Genomic DNA, 16,728 nt, shown 5'->3' on the forward strand with positions numbered 1-16,728 from the left:
CAAGACTCAACTAGTGATCCTCACTTCTTGAATGTGTAAGTATTAGAAATCTGTATTTTAAAAGCACAAGATTACTAGGCAGACCAAGATCCTATTAAATCATCACATATTATCTGCTTATTTTGCCATATCAGGTTGCTACAGATCAATTCTTAAAACTAAGTGAAGACTTTATAAAAATCGGGCAATAGGCCAATTGAATCACCTGATTTTGATCTTGTACCATTTGTCATAAGCACACTCTAAATAATGACAGTATCAAATGCATTACAGATGTATATATTCCAAAGATTTGAACTATCAGGCAATATGGTAATAATAAGTATAGAATTTTCTATGTGCTCTGCAGATATAATGTAGACATATTTAACATATGTACAGTTCTAAGTAGAATACATTTTATATCTGGTAAACAGGATATGTTGCAGTGAAGTATTTGGCAGGAGGAAGCAAAAATCCCTACACTACTTCTGAAAGCTACTAATGTCATTAAAAAGCCAGTCACAAGCCAACTCTCTGTACAGAGGAGAAAAAGATGTTAATAAGGAATAGTATAAAAATATTTAAGGAAAATAAATCACTATGATTTATGAGACTCACTTTGCTGTGCTGACAGGTTTGGGATCAAAATTTCCTTCTGGATCCACCGAAGTCTGTTTTTCCAAAGTCGACCTAATTCGTGTATCTAAATAATCAGGGGGCAAGGCACCAGCTATAGCACTTAGACAAGGCAAAGCCATTCGAAAGAGCTCTGGATCATACTTCTGCAGGAGAGATAGGAACTGGTTGGGAAAATCCAATAGAAAAACATGCAAAATGTTAGTGAAAACCAAGCAGCCATATGTACAAATATTAGAAGATGCAAACAAACAGTAAAGCACATTTAAAAATTAAGCATAGAGCAAAATTATTGCTATATGACATCTATTTTTCTTAATATCAACTTGATAAATTTTTAAGACTACTCAAATTAAAATAAGAGTATGCTGACACTTGTATAAGTATATACAAGTATGACTCTTAAGCTTTCTTTGGGCCATTAAGGCTTACATAGGAATGGTCAAGGGTTGTTTGCCTAGTTATAGAATTACGATCATCTATAACATATTGTCTTAGTTCTAAAAGGACTAATTCCTGTCTTAACTGCAGAAGTCATTGTCATTTCTCTCTCTTTTCCCCTAATCAGTTTAAATCATGCTCGTTAAAGGAAATTGTGTTTTACTGTAGCAAAGTCAGTTCATTATTTTTCAAAGTTGTCCTGCTAATAGGTGAACTAACACATTTGCTCTTCTAAATAGTCATTTTAGCTCTGGAGAGAACATAGAAGTACTTGATATATAAAAATATATGGTGCAATTACATTTGAAGAATCTATCCTTTGTAACTTGCCATGAAACATATTCAAGGTCAATTGTTATACACTAGATTATAAAAAACATGTGCTAGAGGAAGTAGCAGTAGATCACTGTAGGCCAAGGTTCTCCTTCCAGCTCTCAAACAACATTCTTAGTACGCTTAGGGAAGAAGAAAAAAAAAAAAAAAAAAAAAAAAATCACCACTCTATCTTTCAGATTCCCCATCTGTAAAATGGCCACAATGATATAGCTTTAAAAGGCTTTAAGACCTACTTACGAACATTACAGTGTAAGAGTGTGATGCTATTACAATTATTCAATAGAGTTTTACTCAAATAGCACAGGCATCTTTTTGATGTTATGACACAGGCACTGATCAGGCATTTATAGGAAAAAATATTTCGCTTGCCTCATTATTAGAAATTGAAAGACTATATGCTTCTACAAATCTGAATGACCACTTTGTGCCAAGAAAATGCTGAAGAACAGTTTTAAGGTCCATTGAAAATACTTGCTGATAAAATTATATGTTTATATCACAGCAAGCAGAATGCCTAAAATTTTGAGGCTTTAACTTCCTCTAGTTTTGTTGCAGTGTTCTTTAGTGTGTATGACACAAACAAAAGGAGATCACAGGGTAAATTGCTTCCACTAAACAGCTGGAAGCCATGAAAATACCAAACCTGTAAATATCTCAGTACAAAACAGAACAATGGAGAATACTGTAGCTCAGCAGATTTACACAATTTTCCTTTCATTGGACTAACAGCAATTTACAGAAAAAAGTGCTATTACAGAGGTCCACCAATATTGGCAGAAACATCATCTTCATTTATCTGTACAAAGCTAAGATGCACTAACGAAACATTTCATTGTGTCAGGCCCTCCTAACGCTCGGCACATGTGAGAGCAGTAAGAGAGAGGTAAACGTCACTAAAATCAAATACAAATAAGGTTTAAAAACCATTTTAAAATAATGCCAGAGACCATGTTCACTTCCATACTATAAATCAGAATGTCTAGAGAAGCAATTAGAACTGGAACATAAATTCAGTGAGATGCAACAAAAAAATGTGTTATTGTCCCATAGTGAGAATCTGATTTTTGAGCCCAATCAAATACAAAAAGTATTTACTCAGTAATGCATTTCTCCTATCAGAAATGTTACTTTTTCTTACACTGAGAAAAAATGAGTAAGTGAAAATATCCCAAGATCACACTTTGGAACAGGAAAATGGAAAAATATTTATTTCTAAGAATGTTGTATCATATTTCTTAAGCTGGGCAATAACCAGAAAACTAAAAAAATACAACTGTATGTTTGAGAAAAGACAATGTAAATTTACTGTGCATACAGCAACAATTTGACAAGCATATGCATTTCTTAAAATTAATTTTATGTCAGTAATAAGTATTTTTAAAAGTTAAGTAGTGCTAAGGTAGGAGAGGAGACAACACTGACTTGTTAGTGCAGCAAGCAATCTGCTTCATTACTAGTGTAAGGTTATATGGGTATATCAAGATAAAGATTTAACATTTCATTAGTTTGCAGAGATGATTCAAGATTCAGCATTCAATTTTTCATTAGGAATTTACTTCATTAAAAGCATTCCTTGCCATATCTCCCATATTAGGTGAAAGAATTGTTAAAACAGGAACTCTGCACTTGGCACAGCAAATTATCATTGTAATGCTTTTACGGTCATCCTCTGTACTGTAATGTGAATTACAGTCATTACCTTATGAGACAAGGAATCAAATATTCCCCAGAAAAGTTTTTCAGTTAAATGTAATTCTTCTTCTGCTGCAATTCCATAGCTTCCCATTCCTGAAGGCAGACAATAGTATTTCCAGCACTGCTCATAGTGATTTGTCAGAAGCTAGATTTTCAAGAAAATAAAAACGCACATAACAACATACTGATTAGCAAAGTCTGAACTGCCAGTATCTGTTTAAACAGTTACATGGGTATTAGTATTTATTTCTGTTTCTTCATTTCTAAAGGCTCATAAAAAAGGTCTTTTTTTTTTTCTTTTTCTTTCTCTTTTTGGAAGAGCAGCAGAGCCCATGCTGTGAAAGTATAAAGCCTGTATTAACCCCAACTGCTGCTGTGGGATTCTCAGTGATGACAGTGAGTGGCAAAATTGCAAAATTTCAGGACTGTCACTGTTTGAGTACAGATTAGCTCACAGGATAAAAATAGAGAAAATGAAATGAGTATAAATGAGGACATGATAGATTCTGGTAAAAAGTTTTACAAATTCAAATTTATTTTACTTCTGTCATTTGTAGTTGATGGCCTCAGTACTATTCAAAACATTGCAAAAGACACCTGCAGTACACCCTTTTAGCTGTGCCTGCTCATCTCTGGAAAAACCTATGGAAAGAACAATCTGTAACATACCAGTTAAAGAGCTAGTGTATATGATTATTAGTGTGTTTTCCATATATTTTGAAATTTCTACTGATTTCTTCTTTAGAACTAAAAATTCCTATCCCATGGGAAATTGTAAAATTCTTTTAGCATCAGACTACAATCTTGCTATTTTAATTTTTCCTGAAATTTTGTTCAGGAAGGGAAAATAATAATAAAAAACCCAAATCAAACACTCCCTCTTAGCCACACTTTTGCTCCAAAATTACTGATGCTCCAGAAAAGGGCTGTGAATCTGGCAGCTCTGCTTTAGAGCTTGACAGAATTTCAATTCTGCCATAGAAAGACCTGCAGACCTAAGATCAGGCCCTTTTATCCCAACTGGAACAGAAAGAAAACCTGACAGAAAAATTCTAAATAAAAGTTATTTATCATCTCACAATTGTAATTATTTATAGAACGAGATGATGGATAAGACTTCAGTTAAAGATTGCTCAAAAATAAAAGGTGAATTCTGTTCCCTGTATCCTGTTCTCTGTAGACTTCACTCAAAATTTATTCCTGACTATGCATCCTACTAAGAGTTATTATAGTTCATATAGCAGAAGAAGAAATATCAAGGTAATGCTAACATTTAATTTAATACTTTCAAATACTTTTCTGTTGAAACACTGAAAAAGTCAACAGTTCACTGAACAAAATCGCATAATCAACTTACTATATACTGTCTGCATTAGGCAAGATTTCACAAAACATTTAATCTTTATATTCAGTGCAAAAAACTTTATAAAACTGTAACATTTTCAATTCAGAAGTCATTTCGCATTGCTTCACCCTGCCCCATTCTGTTTTTAAAAACATGATAATGACAAATTATTATGAAGTAAGTTGTATGCTGAATGCACGTACAGAAAGTAAAGCATTTACCTTGAGAGGCATTTTACAATATTCATTGAGTAGGGGCACATCAAAAACTAGCCTTCTCAACAGCTGTTGTAACATAGAGGGACGTAAGTGGCTGTAATTTAAAAAAAAAAAAATTAGAACTTCTTAGTAAAATTCATACAGTCCAGTGAAAATGAAATAAAAATTGAAAACAATGTGCATACTGGAATTCAAATCACTCATTAAAAGTATTTTGAGAAACCAGTGGTAGATGCTTAAGGAATCTCACTATGCTTCATCTACATATAGAAGGATATAGCACAGAAAAACATGCTGCTTCTGGACTCTCTTCAGTGATTAGACAATGTGTATGATTGTGCCATATGACAGCAGAGGGAAGGGTACTGGATTTTTTCAGAATACATAGAGGGTACAATCTAAGCAAGAGAAACAGAATACTATCCTAATAGAATGGTTACTGATATGACACTAAAAAGCAAAAAACCACTCCTAACTGAAACTAATCTGGGAAATACATTATGATTATTCTTATAAGAAATAAATCTCAAGTGGAAGACTGAATAAATTACCCAGCATTTCTTTGCTAGCTATTTAATTTCAGTGATCTACAAACTCAAAATCAATGTAAAAATGCGCCTTTCAGATATCCTCCTCAGTCGTCACTTTTTCAGGCTGAAGATTCCTGGTCTACTAAGCTGTTCAAAAGGAGCGAAATTATTTCTTATGTTGATTCTTCTTGTTAGGCTTTTCTGAATCTTTTCCATTTCTACTATATCCTCTTTTTGGCAGGGGTTCAGTGCTATGCACAAACTGAAAATTCATACTGCATTACTAATTTCACAGTCCACTGCACAAATAGCACTACAGTTTATGACAAAGATCAAGAATTATGATTCAGTTGGCAAATCTACATTTCAATTCCTGATACAACTTCAGTGCTCACTTCAGTTTTAGGATTTGGAGAGTGAGGGGAGTTTTTCTTTTTTTTTTTTTTTTTTTTTTTTTTTAAACTATAGCCAACGTTCTTCAAACCACAATCAGAAATACAAGCACATCTATTCCTTAAATCCTCAACACACACTCACTATCAGACTTGCCAGAACATTTTTGATAATTACTGGGATTTTGTTTTTACAAATAATCAGAATTTATCCTGTGTCACCATAAAGATCATATCAACATGACAGCTTGTATAATGCAGTATCCATAACAGAAAAATCAAATGTATTTTCTCTTTAGAAAAATCTTATCATACACTCTGGTCATTTATTTCATGCAAGAATAAAATGATCTTAGTTCCACATTATACAGAAAGAAATTATTAAAATACATATACTGCACAAAAGAAATCAATTTGTACACAGGTATCATACATACTGGCAAATAGCAAGCAGGCATTCTTCAATAGTGTCTCTTTGTGCTTTTGTAAGGGAACGTCCCTTGGATAACCTATATATTGTGTGAAGCATGGAGTCAACCAGAGAGGCATGATGCTCTGTTCCAGAAAAGAGGGGAGCACATCTTTTAAGTAATGGAAACACAGCTGAGCAAATATATCTATTTAGTGCGAGAGCTGCCTCTGTGGTACTTAGAGAAACCTGTATGAAGCAGTAAATGATTGTTAGTATCATATAGAATAAAGGTTACTGAATATAAAGTCTATAAAACATAATAATGAAATACTCCTTAAGTCCCCTTAGTGGCTGGGTGCTAACATGATATTCTCAGTATACACATGAGGACAAAAGCTATTTTTTTAACTTGAGAAAATCCAAGACATCCCCTATCTCTTGCTTTACTACACTCTGAACCAATAGGAGCAAAAAAAGAATATGCAGCTGCTTTCTTTAAACAGGTCAGCAAAACACAAAGCATTAAGTATCACTTTTCATCTCACTTGACTTCTTCATATGTTCACATATATGAATTTTCAATGTACTTCTCGAAAGCACACATGAAATAAAAGTAACCATTAAGCCTATTACAGTATATCCAATGGACATATTGCACAATTAAAAGTTTTTGAACTACATTAGTGTTGCTTCATAAGGTAGTACTGAATGCCTATGATCAGACTTAAACACTATAAATTAATAGTAACTGAACTATTACTATTTGTGCTTACAGTGAGCCTACAGTACCTTTTTGCAAAAAAAAAAAAAAAAAAGCTGGTTTGACTTGAAATTCTGTTCCTTACACTTACAGAGCCACTATATTCAGCCACTGCACCTAAACTCCATAGTGGAATACTTACTGTATCCAAAGAGGCAGAGGCTCTTAAATCTGGTAAAAATCCAACTTCCAGTAGGTGAAGAAGGAAGCTTTGATCCTTAATACCGTAGACACGGTCCAAGAAGAGTACCATGGGTGCTTTATGATCAGGACAGAAATTTGCAGACATGTCTGGCTCATTTACTGTGCCATCTACACAAATATATAATGCAATTTTTAATAGTAGATAACTGGTAAAACAAGAAACACCAAGACAATGAAAGACACTGTAATTACATTTAATGTGTAAAACCACATGTTCGATGAAAATTATATTCTTGTTCAGTTTTCTTGTAAGCTGAAAAAGAATACTAAGCTTTTACTATTTCAAAAACCCTATTATTTTGCAATTTATTAATCTTTTACTCTTAAATGAAAGCTTAAGAATGAATGGTAAAGTATTCTACTTGTTTCATTAGTATTATGGAGAATGCTTATATAGTAAAATTAAAGATAAATATTACTGCAAATATTAAAAGTACATAGTAATTGTGAAGTCAAAGAAGGTTAAGAATTTTAATTTTTGTCTCATGTAAACTAGACTAGAAAGAATATGGAATTCAAGGGGAAGACAACAATAACACTGAAGTTAACTGTGTATCAGATAAACCATCTTTGACTATAAAGGGGAATAGACAATTCTTGTGAAACAGAAAGGACAACAGAGAAGGAGAAGGAGGATAAAGTTATTTTGCCCTAGAAGAAAATGACAGACTGGTAGTTTATAGCCCATGGAACATGGAGACATTAATAGCAAAAATGGAGATCATATGCCATAAAAACCTCACCCTCTGTTGAGTTTATGCTTCATAGAAAATTTCAGTTTGTATGGTTATCTTGGAAGTTATTATTTTGTGAAAAATAAATGTGGATAACCACATTGACTGCTTCTAGGAAAGAATCAACAGTCGCATAACAAGGAAGAACACACATCAGAGTGCATCACCTCTGCACTCTGAACTCTGATTTTGAAATATTTTTGAGTTCCAGAGTGAAGAGGGTGAAAACTCGAGTCTTCACTGACTTCCCTTTAACAGGTTGTGTTAAGAAGGCTGTTAGTTCCACTGACAAAAACTCAATTTCAACCTCAATGACAGGTAGGCATCCAGGTATAGATAGGGAGCTATGCAGTTTGATGCAGAGAGCGCAGCAGGTTCTTGCCATACCCTGGGTTCCAGTTCTCTATGTGTACACACAGTACATGTTTGGGTCTTCAGAGAGTAGTCTCATTCCCCAGAGGTGAGAATGGATGAATCAGAGTAGTAAGAGAAACAGATAGGTCCTACAGCAACACAGCAGCATAGCCTCAACTCCACAGTGACAATTCTTGAGGTAGAGGAGGACATAAGTCTTGGGGAAGGAGTGTATCTACCTGGGAAGGAAGGATCTAATCTCTTAAGAGAAGAACCACTTCTCCACGCTATGTCAGTATGTTCCATTGCACATAGGATTCTCCTGTGGTAGACACGGCCTCCAAGGATATGAAGAAGCAGGCAGTGGAATCGGGAGATTTGCTGTATTAGGCAGTAAGCTGGGTGGCTTCATGATGTGTAAGAGGATTCCATGATAACTTGTCTATACCTTATGGGAAGACCTTGTGGGAGGCAGGCAGAGATCTTGAGTCTCAAAGAATGGGTGAGATAGTGGTGTAGAGGAGAGGGATTTAGTTAAGATATGTTATAAAAGGGAGAATTCTTTTGGGACAAGATGAGCAAGTACAGAAATAGCCTGCATTTAATAAAAAAGAAATCAGGCTTCTAGGATTAAATGTTAGAGGTCAGAGTGGACCTAGAAATTGGGGAAAAGGTGTGGAGGAGCACCTTCTTCAGATCAGGACAATCCCAAAGTGAGTATGTCTGGTTTTCACCTCCTCTGAAAAGGCCAGGGAAGAAATAAACAGCAGAATTCCAAGAAACAGGAAAGACGATTAAAAAGGAATGTGCACATGTAGCATTTTAAGCAAGCAAGGACAAAGAGGACTCTATACTGAGTCATCAGTGACCTGGAGAAGGAGGCAAACAAAGGAGCCTGCAAGTCTGTATAGAACACTAAATTCTTTTGTAGGGTTAAATCATTAACAAAACTGAGTGGGCAAAGTAGATGTAGCTGCACTTCAATGAAGAAAACTCTAAGTTAATGCATCTGCAGAAAAATAAGACATGCCTACATGATGTTGAGCTTGGAAATGACATTACAAAGAGATCTTGAGGTCATCACTGAAATTCTGTGAAACCATCAGCAGAAATGTAGCAGCAGACCAAGTAAGTCAAGATATTGGGCAAAATCAGAAAGGGGTATTCAGAATATGAGAGGGGGCATCATTTTGCTGCTATATAAAATAGAAAATTAATACATAAACCAAGCTATTGTGTGCCCACGTTATCAGCACGACCTTCACACCTAGTGAACATCCCACAGCTGTTTTTCATATCTCAGGACTGCAGAATAGAGATAGTGAAGGTACACAGAAGGGCAACTAAACTAATTCAGGCAATGGAGCAGTTACGCTGAGAGACTATTGAGATTCTTCAGTTTGGCAAAATGAGGACTGAGAAAGGATATAACTGAGATTTAGAAAATGATTAATAGAGCTGACAAGGTGAATGAAGAACTGCTATACACCAAATCCCCAAATACTACTATTCAAGGGTGTTAATTAAAATTAGTAGAGTATAAGTTTGTTTTTTTCTAAAAAAAAAGATAAGCTTAAAATGCTTCGCAAATAGTGGAGTTCTGGAACTTATTGCCACAGGATTTTGTGGGTACTGACATTATTCCAAAGGGATTAGATGCATTCTTGGACTCCAGGTCCAGAAATGGATATTAATGGACAGGGAGGTACCCTTTAATCTTTCGGAACAAATGACTGGATGACGTGGAAGTACAAAGGGACTGAGTCCAAGCTTACACATTCTACCTAAAAAGATAGTATCTCTACAGCCACTGCTGGAGACAAAGTACTGGGATAGACAGCCCATTAGTGAGACCCTGTAAAGTATTTCTTATGTTCTTACATTCTCTGCCCCACAGGAGTCAGTATCTGTTCTACTGGAGCAGCTCTAATTGACAGATATCTAATTAAAATCTGAAGAACAGTTCTCTGCTTGTACTCAACTCTAACAAAACTACTCTATTTTACACCTGGAGGCTTATGTGACAGAAGATTTTTACAAATAGATGAACTGGTTGAATAAAAGTATTGAAATTACCTTTGTTAACTGTTGACAGCTTTAGTGGTATACTTATAATCCCAACCAAATCTTCAGTTGGCACTAGAGATCGAAGGATTGATCTGATTCGAATAGCTTCCCCTTTTCCACTTTGAATAAGCTGTTAGAAAAAGTTTATCAATTAAGAAATTTAGAAATGAGTGACATAAGAAAAGTTTCCTCAAAATACTGATATTAATATGACTTTTTTCAAACACAGGGAAAAAATGCACAGAAATTCAATTTATCCCAGCACTCTAATGGAGTTGCGATTTTCAGCAGATCTTACTTTTGAGTAATAGTTTTGATATTTTATCAATAATTTCACAATATTATATATTCCCAATGACATGAAACAACCCCACATGGATAAGATTCCTATGCCAATCAGATAAAGTGATGAAACTGAATATTTCTGAAAGACTCATGTTACTTACAGAATCTACAGTGCCAGGTTTTGAGTTTGCCTCTATACTATGAGCAAATGCAAACCTGTATGATGTATCTATGCATTTTTTTATTATTTCTATGCAGTAAAAATTTCAAAATGCATTAACAATGAGGTGACCAGTTCCTTTAACCTTCTAGCAGAAATTAGGTATTCACAACTTGTGTGTCTGAAAACCTCTTCTAGTAATTTTCCTAACGTGAAACTACTATCTCAGGCAACAGACAGCTACATACAACTTTACAGCTAATAAAGTTAATGGCTTTGGTAATAGTAAGGAGGCTACAATACAAATTTCTTGCTTCTTGTTGTACTGAGATAGATACTGCATTTTCAGCTGGATTTACGCTACTAAAGAATCTTAAAATACTGACAAACAAATGTCAATTTAACTAAAACTAAGTATTGCATGTGGCTGTTACAGGCAGTATAGTCAAAACAGTTATTTTACATATTTTTCCATGTATTCATATGGTATAGATACCATATTTCATCAGTGCACACAAAAGCAGCTCTGTATCACATACCTTATGGAAGTGATTTTTATGGCTTTCTAGAGAACAGTAAAGGGCCAGTTTCAAAATTTAATTGGAAGTATAAATGTGCAACACTAGTAGTTCACCTTTGCTTTGATTCCATAAAGATTCCATTTCATATAAAGTTCTCAAAATTTTAGATAAATAAAAAAACATAAAGAATCAAAAGACCATGCTGCTTTATAAACAGCTTGCAGGGAACACATCTGTCTAGATACAGCGAGAAATGCAATAAAGTCCACCTTCTGAAGAGAAGCAGTCTTTGAATAAAGAACAGTTTAGACAGACATGTACAGTTCTGTTACAAATCTCCTACATTTTCTGAACAAGTGACAAAATGAACTTACATGCATTTCTGGTGCACAGCGTCCAAGTAAATCTATGAGAGCTGAGTAAAATGACATGATTGCATTGCCCATGTGTACAATCTCCTCTTCCTCCTCCTCCTCTTCACTAAAAGGTAAACAATACCAGTGATCATTTTTGCTAATTGTGGTGGTGCAATTCTTACCCCTCCCCGCCCCTCCTTGTTGGGCTGCTTGGTGCTAGCTGTGATTCCATCCACACCCCCCAAGCTATACACCAATCTGTGGAGATAAGGACTGCAAACGTTAAGGCGCCTCCTTAATGAGCCTGGCTCCTGCCCCTCCCAGTTGCTCTGAAACAGTTAAAACAGCCCATCATCTCCTAAGGGCCTGGCACAGCTGTGCCTGGGATATGGTCAAATGGGAACAATAACAGAGTTGCACATTCATAAAGTTCTTGTGCAACCACTGGAAGGCGCCAGAAGGTATCTGACAAAAGTCAATTATCTTGGACCCTATAAATGGCGACCACAAGGGTGACCCTTTGAGCTCTCCTGGATCACAGCGGGCCTGTGACCAGCATCTCCCCTGAGCTGGGATGCCTCTCAGGTACCAAAACCCTTAAGGTGTCATCTGCTGCCAGAGCTGATGGAAAACCAGGGCAAAGTCCACCCACTCGAGTCTCAATTATCGCCAGTTGAGGAATGCCAAGGCATTGTGAGTATTTACTCTAAACTCGAGGGGGAAATTTTCTCCTTTGAGCTAGCTTCTCTTTCACCCGTTCTTTCTCTGTTGTGTGGGTACGTACTTCATTCTACTGGATCCAAATACTTTTGTTTCTGTGTGTGTTTTTACGTTTTGTGTTCATTTTACTGGATCCAAATACTTTTGTCTCTGTGTGTGTGCTTGTACGTTTTGTGTATGCGCATGTATATATGTATAAATTAAGGTACCGTTAAGTAAGTTAGTGTGAATCTTGTCATTTTAGAATCTGTAAATAAGTCGCTTTTCTTTCAACACTTCTGAATTATTTTGTAATAATAAATGCTGTTAGTTATTAATAAATCTAGATTTCCTGCTAAACCATCACCGTGTTAATACTTTCATCTGCGACACTAATGTAAGTTTATAGCACCCCTCTGGAGCGAGATCCATGATCCAGAGATTATTAATCAGATATACTAATTTCCTCTGGCTCCGGATTTACAAGGTTTTTATCCCTAGAGTAAACATACAATTGAACAGTGATAACTGACTTCACATCAGCCTTTCATCTTCCTCTTTCACTTTACCTTTGCTTTATTCCACAACAGCCTTCTCCTTCAGGCTTCTTTTCTACAGCTCTTACTCCACTGTTACCTAGCTCATGCTTTATGAATTCCGTATGACAACTGCTTGTGGGTGCAAATCTCTAATGCTCTATGTTTGTATAATGCCTTACACAACAGGGCCTTTTACCAAAATACTGCAAGCATGATTAAACCAGCTATTAAATCATCATTTGCCAAAGGAGCATTCACATTTACTTACCCTTCTCTTTTATAGGCCTGGGAAGGAAGGTCACGAGTAGGATTCTCTGAGATCCTGATAGCTTCCTGCATAGCTGCCAGCAAACCATTTCCTCCTTCTCCCCTAAGGTCTGGTCCAAAGCACTCTGGCCGTCGAATAAGGAGCTTGACAACAACACTTGCATTTTCCTCAACACTTTCACCTGAGGACCAAAACCAACCATACATACTTTCTCCTGAAAGGTATCCTTAAGTCAGAAGACAACCACATTTTCCCCTAACTTCTACAAAATATAAAACAAACCCTCATCCTTATTTTTTAAAGAAAAAAAAAAAAAAGGTATCAAGTTGGCAGCTTAGATGTGCTTTATCAAAAACATACCAAGGTTTAAAAGCGAGTGCAGACTTGTCTTGCAAAAGTTTTACTACACTCAATCTAGAAAGGTTCACTTCAGAAGGTTAATTTGCTTTTTATGGCAAAGACTACTCTCTCTGGTATACAGATTAATAGTCCCAAGAAGCAAGAAGCCTGCTAGTGGGGAGGGCGGGAAGGAAGTTTTGGCTCCAGCCAACTGCCCCAACCTCTCCCTCTCTCCCCTCTCCTGCAGAACAGGGAGAAAATAGAAGGAAGGTGTGACGACTCATGGATCAAGATAATGACTGTCTAGTAGAGAAAGCAAAAGCTATGCATGCAAGCAAAGCAAAAAGACAAATTCATTCACTACTTCCCAGGCAGATGTTTAGCCAGTTCCTAGAAAGCAGGGTCTCAGCATACATAATAGTTGGTTGAGAAGACAAGCGCCATAACCACAAACATCCCCCTCTTCCTCCTCCTTTCCCTGAGTTTTTACTGCTGAGCACAACATCATGGTATGGAGTATCCCTTTGGTTAGTCTGGATCAGCTGTCCCAGCTGTGTTCCCTCCCAACCTCTTGCCCACCCTGAACCTACTCAGTGGGGCCAGGGAAGGAGGGGAAAGGGGCAGAAATGAAAAGTACACCACCATACGGGTTGCTATGAAGAAAATGAACTTCACACCCTGTACTAGGTCTGTCTGGGATGGGAGTTACTTGATTTTTAATGGACCAGCTGAAGCAAGGAATGTTGCTTAACATTATGTCTTTAGAACTTCATCAGTGGAAAACTCATCTCAGAGTCTTATCTTCTCAATATGACTAAAGAATAACAAACTGTATTTTAGGTTAAATATGCCTACAGTAAAATCTCCTGATTCTTTCTACTGCATTTTAAAATATTCTTTAAATCTTCTGCTTGTTATTTAAAGCCTGAAATGGAATAGTTCACTTTTTCTATATACAAAAATCACATTAAAATCAGTTGTGAAGGTCATGGCTTGCCTGAAACAACCCACTTATAACAGCTTTGTGTGGAAAAATGTATGTATATTTGAAAAGGAAGAAGAGTGGGTTTAACTATTGTATAAATCCAGTACAATCACACAGGTGGTGATCTAGAAGCTTGCTGAATAAAAGCCATTAGGAAAAGGAACCTTCATATAAATGAACTCTGTATGTAACTAACTGCTTCGTGGACTGCAGTTAGTGGCATATGGAAGAATGATAGGAATAATTGGGTCAAATGCTTAGCTGATGGTTAAATGCAACTGTTTTAAAATGCACAGTCGCCACCTTATAAAAATACTGATAATCTGTATGAAGATATGAAATTAATGGGACATGTAGGAAGGAAACAGTAATATAAAATATAACAGAAAAATACAGTTCACAGCCACTGAACTAGTGATGTCAGTAGCTTGGATCATTGGCACCTATATTTTACATGCAAGCTACAATACTAAACCAGTACAGAAATGCAAGTAGCAAGTTGATATTAAACTGAATGTTGCAGCTTTAGCAGCCACTAAAAAAGTAGGATTAGAAACTGTGGTTTAGCCAAGAGCAGCAGTGGTGCTACCAGAAGGACAGAGTCAACAGAAGACAATGGTAGGTGAGATAACTGGGACTGACTGGCTCTAGAAGGAGCAGCTAAACACTCTAAACATGTCAGTCTTGTATTTTTCCCACTTAAAACACTGTCATGAACACAGAAGTTTTAGATTGAATATTAGGATAAATTTCTTCACCAAAAGGGTTGTCAAGCATTGGAACAGGCTGCCCAGGGAAGTGGTTGAATCACCATCCCTGGAGGTATTTAAAAGACGTGTAGATGTGGTGCTTAGGGCACAGTTTAGTGGTGGACTTGGCAGTGTTAGGTTTATGGTTGGACTTCATAATCTTAAGGGTCTTTTCCAACCTAAATGATTCTGTTATTCTATACCCTAATTACTGACTTTCCACAGTCAGTAGGGTTCTTTTATTCTTTCTTTCTTTCTTTCTCCTTTTCATTCACCTTATTTTCATACTGGAGGGAAAAAGCAAGATTTTAAATCTTAAAGTCAACAATTTTAGTTTCATTTGGTTAAAATCTTCTAAGTGAAGATTTTTAAAATAATGAATTAAGTAAAAACTAGTCTCAAAAAAATTCACCTCTCTACAGATATACAAACTATCATCAAAACACACAGACCATCTGTGGTGGTTTGACCTTGGCTAAATGCCAGGTACCCACCAAGCCGCTCTATCACTTCCCCCCCTTTCCCCTTTTTTTCTCAATAGGGCAAAGAAGGGAAAGAAAATAAGATAGGAAAACAAAACAACCCTTGTGGGTAAAACAACAGCAGTTTTAATATAAGCAAAGCGAAGCAAAGGTCCGCGCGCGGAAGCAAAAAAAATAAAACAGATTTATTCTCTACTTCCCATTAACAGGCGATGTCGGGCCTTCTCAGGAAGCAGGGCTCCAATACGCATAGTGGCTGCCTCGGAGGACCAAGGGTGACCCCACCCCCTTCCTCCTTTCTCCCAGCTTTATACTGAGCAGACATCATATGGTCTGGAATATCCCTTTGGTCAGTTCGGGTCAGCTGTCCTGGTTGTGTCCCCTCCCAAGATCTTGCCCACCCCGTCCCACTGTGGGGGGAAATGTCAGAAAGAGCCTTGGTGCTGTGTAAGCACTACTCAGCAGTAGCCACAACACCAGTGTGCTATCAACACCCTGCCAGCTCCCAGCATAAAACACAGCACCATGAGGGCTGCTACAGGGGAAAACCAATTCTGGCTCAGCCAGACCCGATACACCATCCAACTACAGTTCCCAGATGCTCCTGAACCTTTGTATGTTTCAAGCATCTTTTGAGGACACAAATTCAAAACCCCCTTAAAAATTGTGAGGGGCTGTTTGAATCCATATTGCATAATCATAAATTTCGAAAGGAAATTGGCCACAGAAGCAAGTATAAGATAGTTATCAAAGGAGAAGATTTTTTTCTTTTTTTAAGACATCAGATTTAAGGTACACAGTCAGGGTGCTTTACAGACACTGAACCCTCAGAACTATGTACATATGTGACCTACTGGAAATTTGCTTTTTGTAATGTAAAATGGCCTAATTACAAACCTCTAAATCTCCCAGTGGTATAGTGGCCAAAAAAGGTCTAATCATCAGTGCTGACTGGTTATGTGTATAACCAGTATATATGGTATATGCAAATACCACAGTTTACTTACTGAAAGAATTCCTAATATCATTTGCTACTCTATTAAATTATGCAAGTTGCAAAAAGAGTAAGGAAAAAATTCAACTGATTATGAAGGTTCAAAAAACTACAATAAGCAGAATATACCAATAATCTTGTATTTGTAATGAGAACAGTATGCATTAACCTCTCTTCATCCATTAACACATATTTATGGTTAGAAAAGTAATTTTAAGGAAACCTTTTAATGGAACTTGGATGCC

General features: G+C 36.5%; 1 protein-coding gene across 1 annotated transcript in view; it reads right to left on the reverse strand.

The window, feature by feature from the left end:
- The window catches only part of RYR3 (ryanodine receptor 3), a 265,038-nt gene that overhangs the window by 92,306 nt on the left and 156,004 nt on the right, over positions 1 to 16,728 (reverse strand). Inside the window, exons 44-51 of the mRNA XM_074868153.1 lie at positions 12,935 to 13,115; positions 11,447 to 11,552; positions 10,116 to 10,236; positions 6,890 to 7,059; positions 6,013 to 6,233; positions 4,657 to 4,747; positions 3,095 to 3,235; positions 601 to 764 (exon numbers count right to left, since the gene is read on the reverse strand). Of these exons, the coding sequence (XP_074724254.1) occupies positions 601 to 764; positions 3,095 to 3,235; positions 4,657 to 4,747; positions 6,013 to 6,233; positions 6,890 to 7,059; positions 10,116 to 10,236; positions 11,447 to 11,552; positions 12,935 to 13,115 (1,195 nt within the window). The remainder of the gene's footprint in view (positions 1 to 600; positions 765 to 3,094; positions 3,236 to 4,656; positions 4,748 to 6,012; positions 6,234 to 6,889; positions 7,060 to 10,115; positions 10,237 to 11,446; positions 11,553 to 12,934; positions 13,116 to 16,728) is intronic.

Source organism: Strix uralensis, chromosome 4 (genome assembly GCF_047716275.1).
Source record: "Strix uralensis isolate ZFMK-TIS-50842 chromosome 4, bStrUra1, whole genome shotgun sequence".
Classification (NCBI taxonomy): Eukaryota; Metazoa; Chordata; class Aves; order Strigiformes; family Strigidae; genus Strix; species Strix uralensis.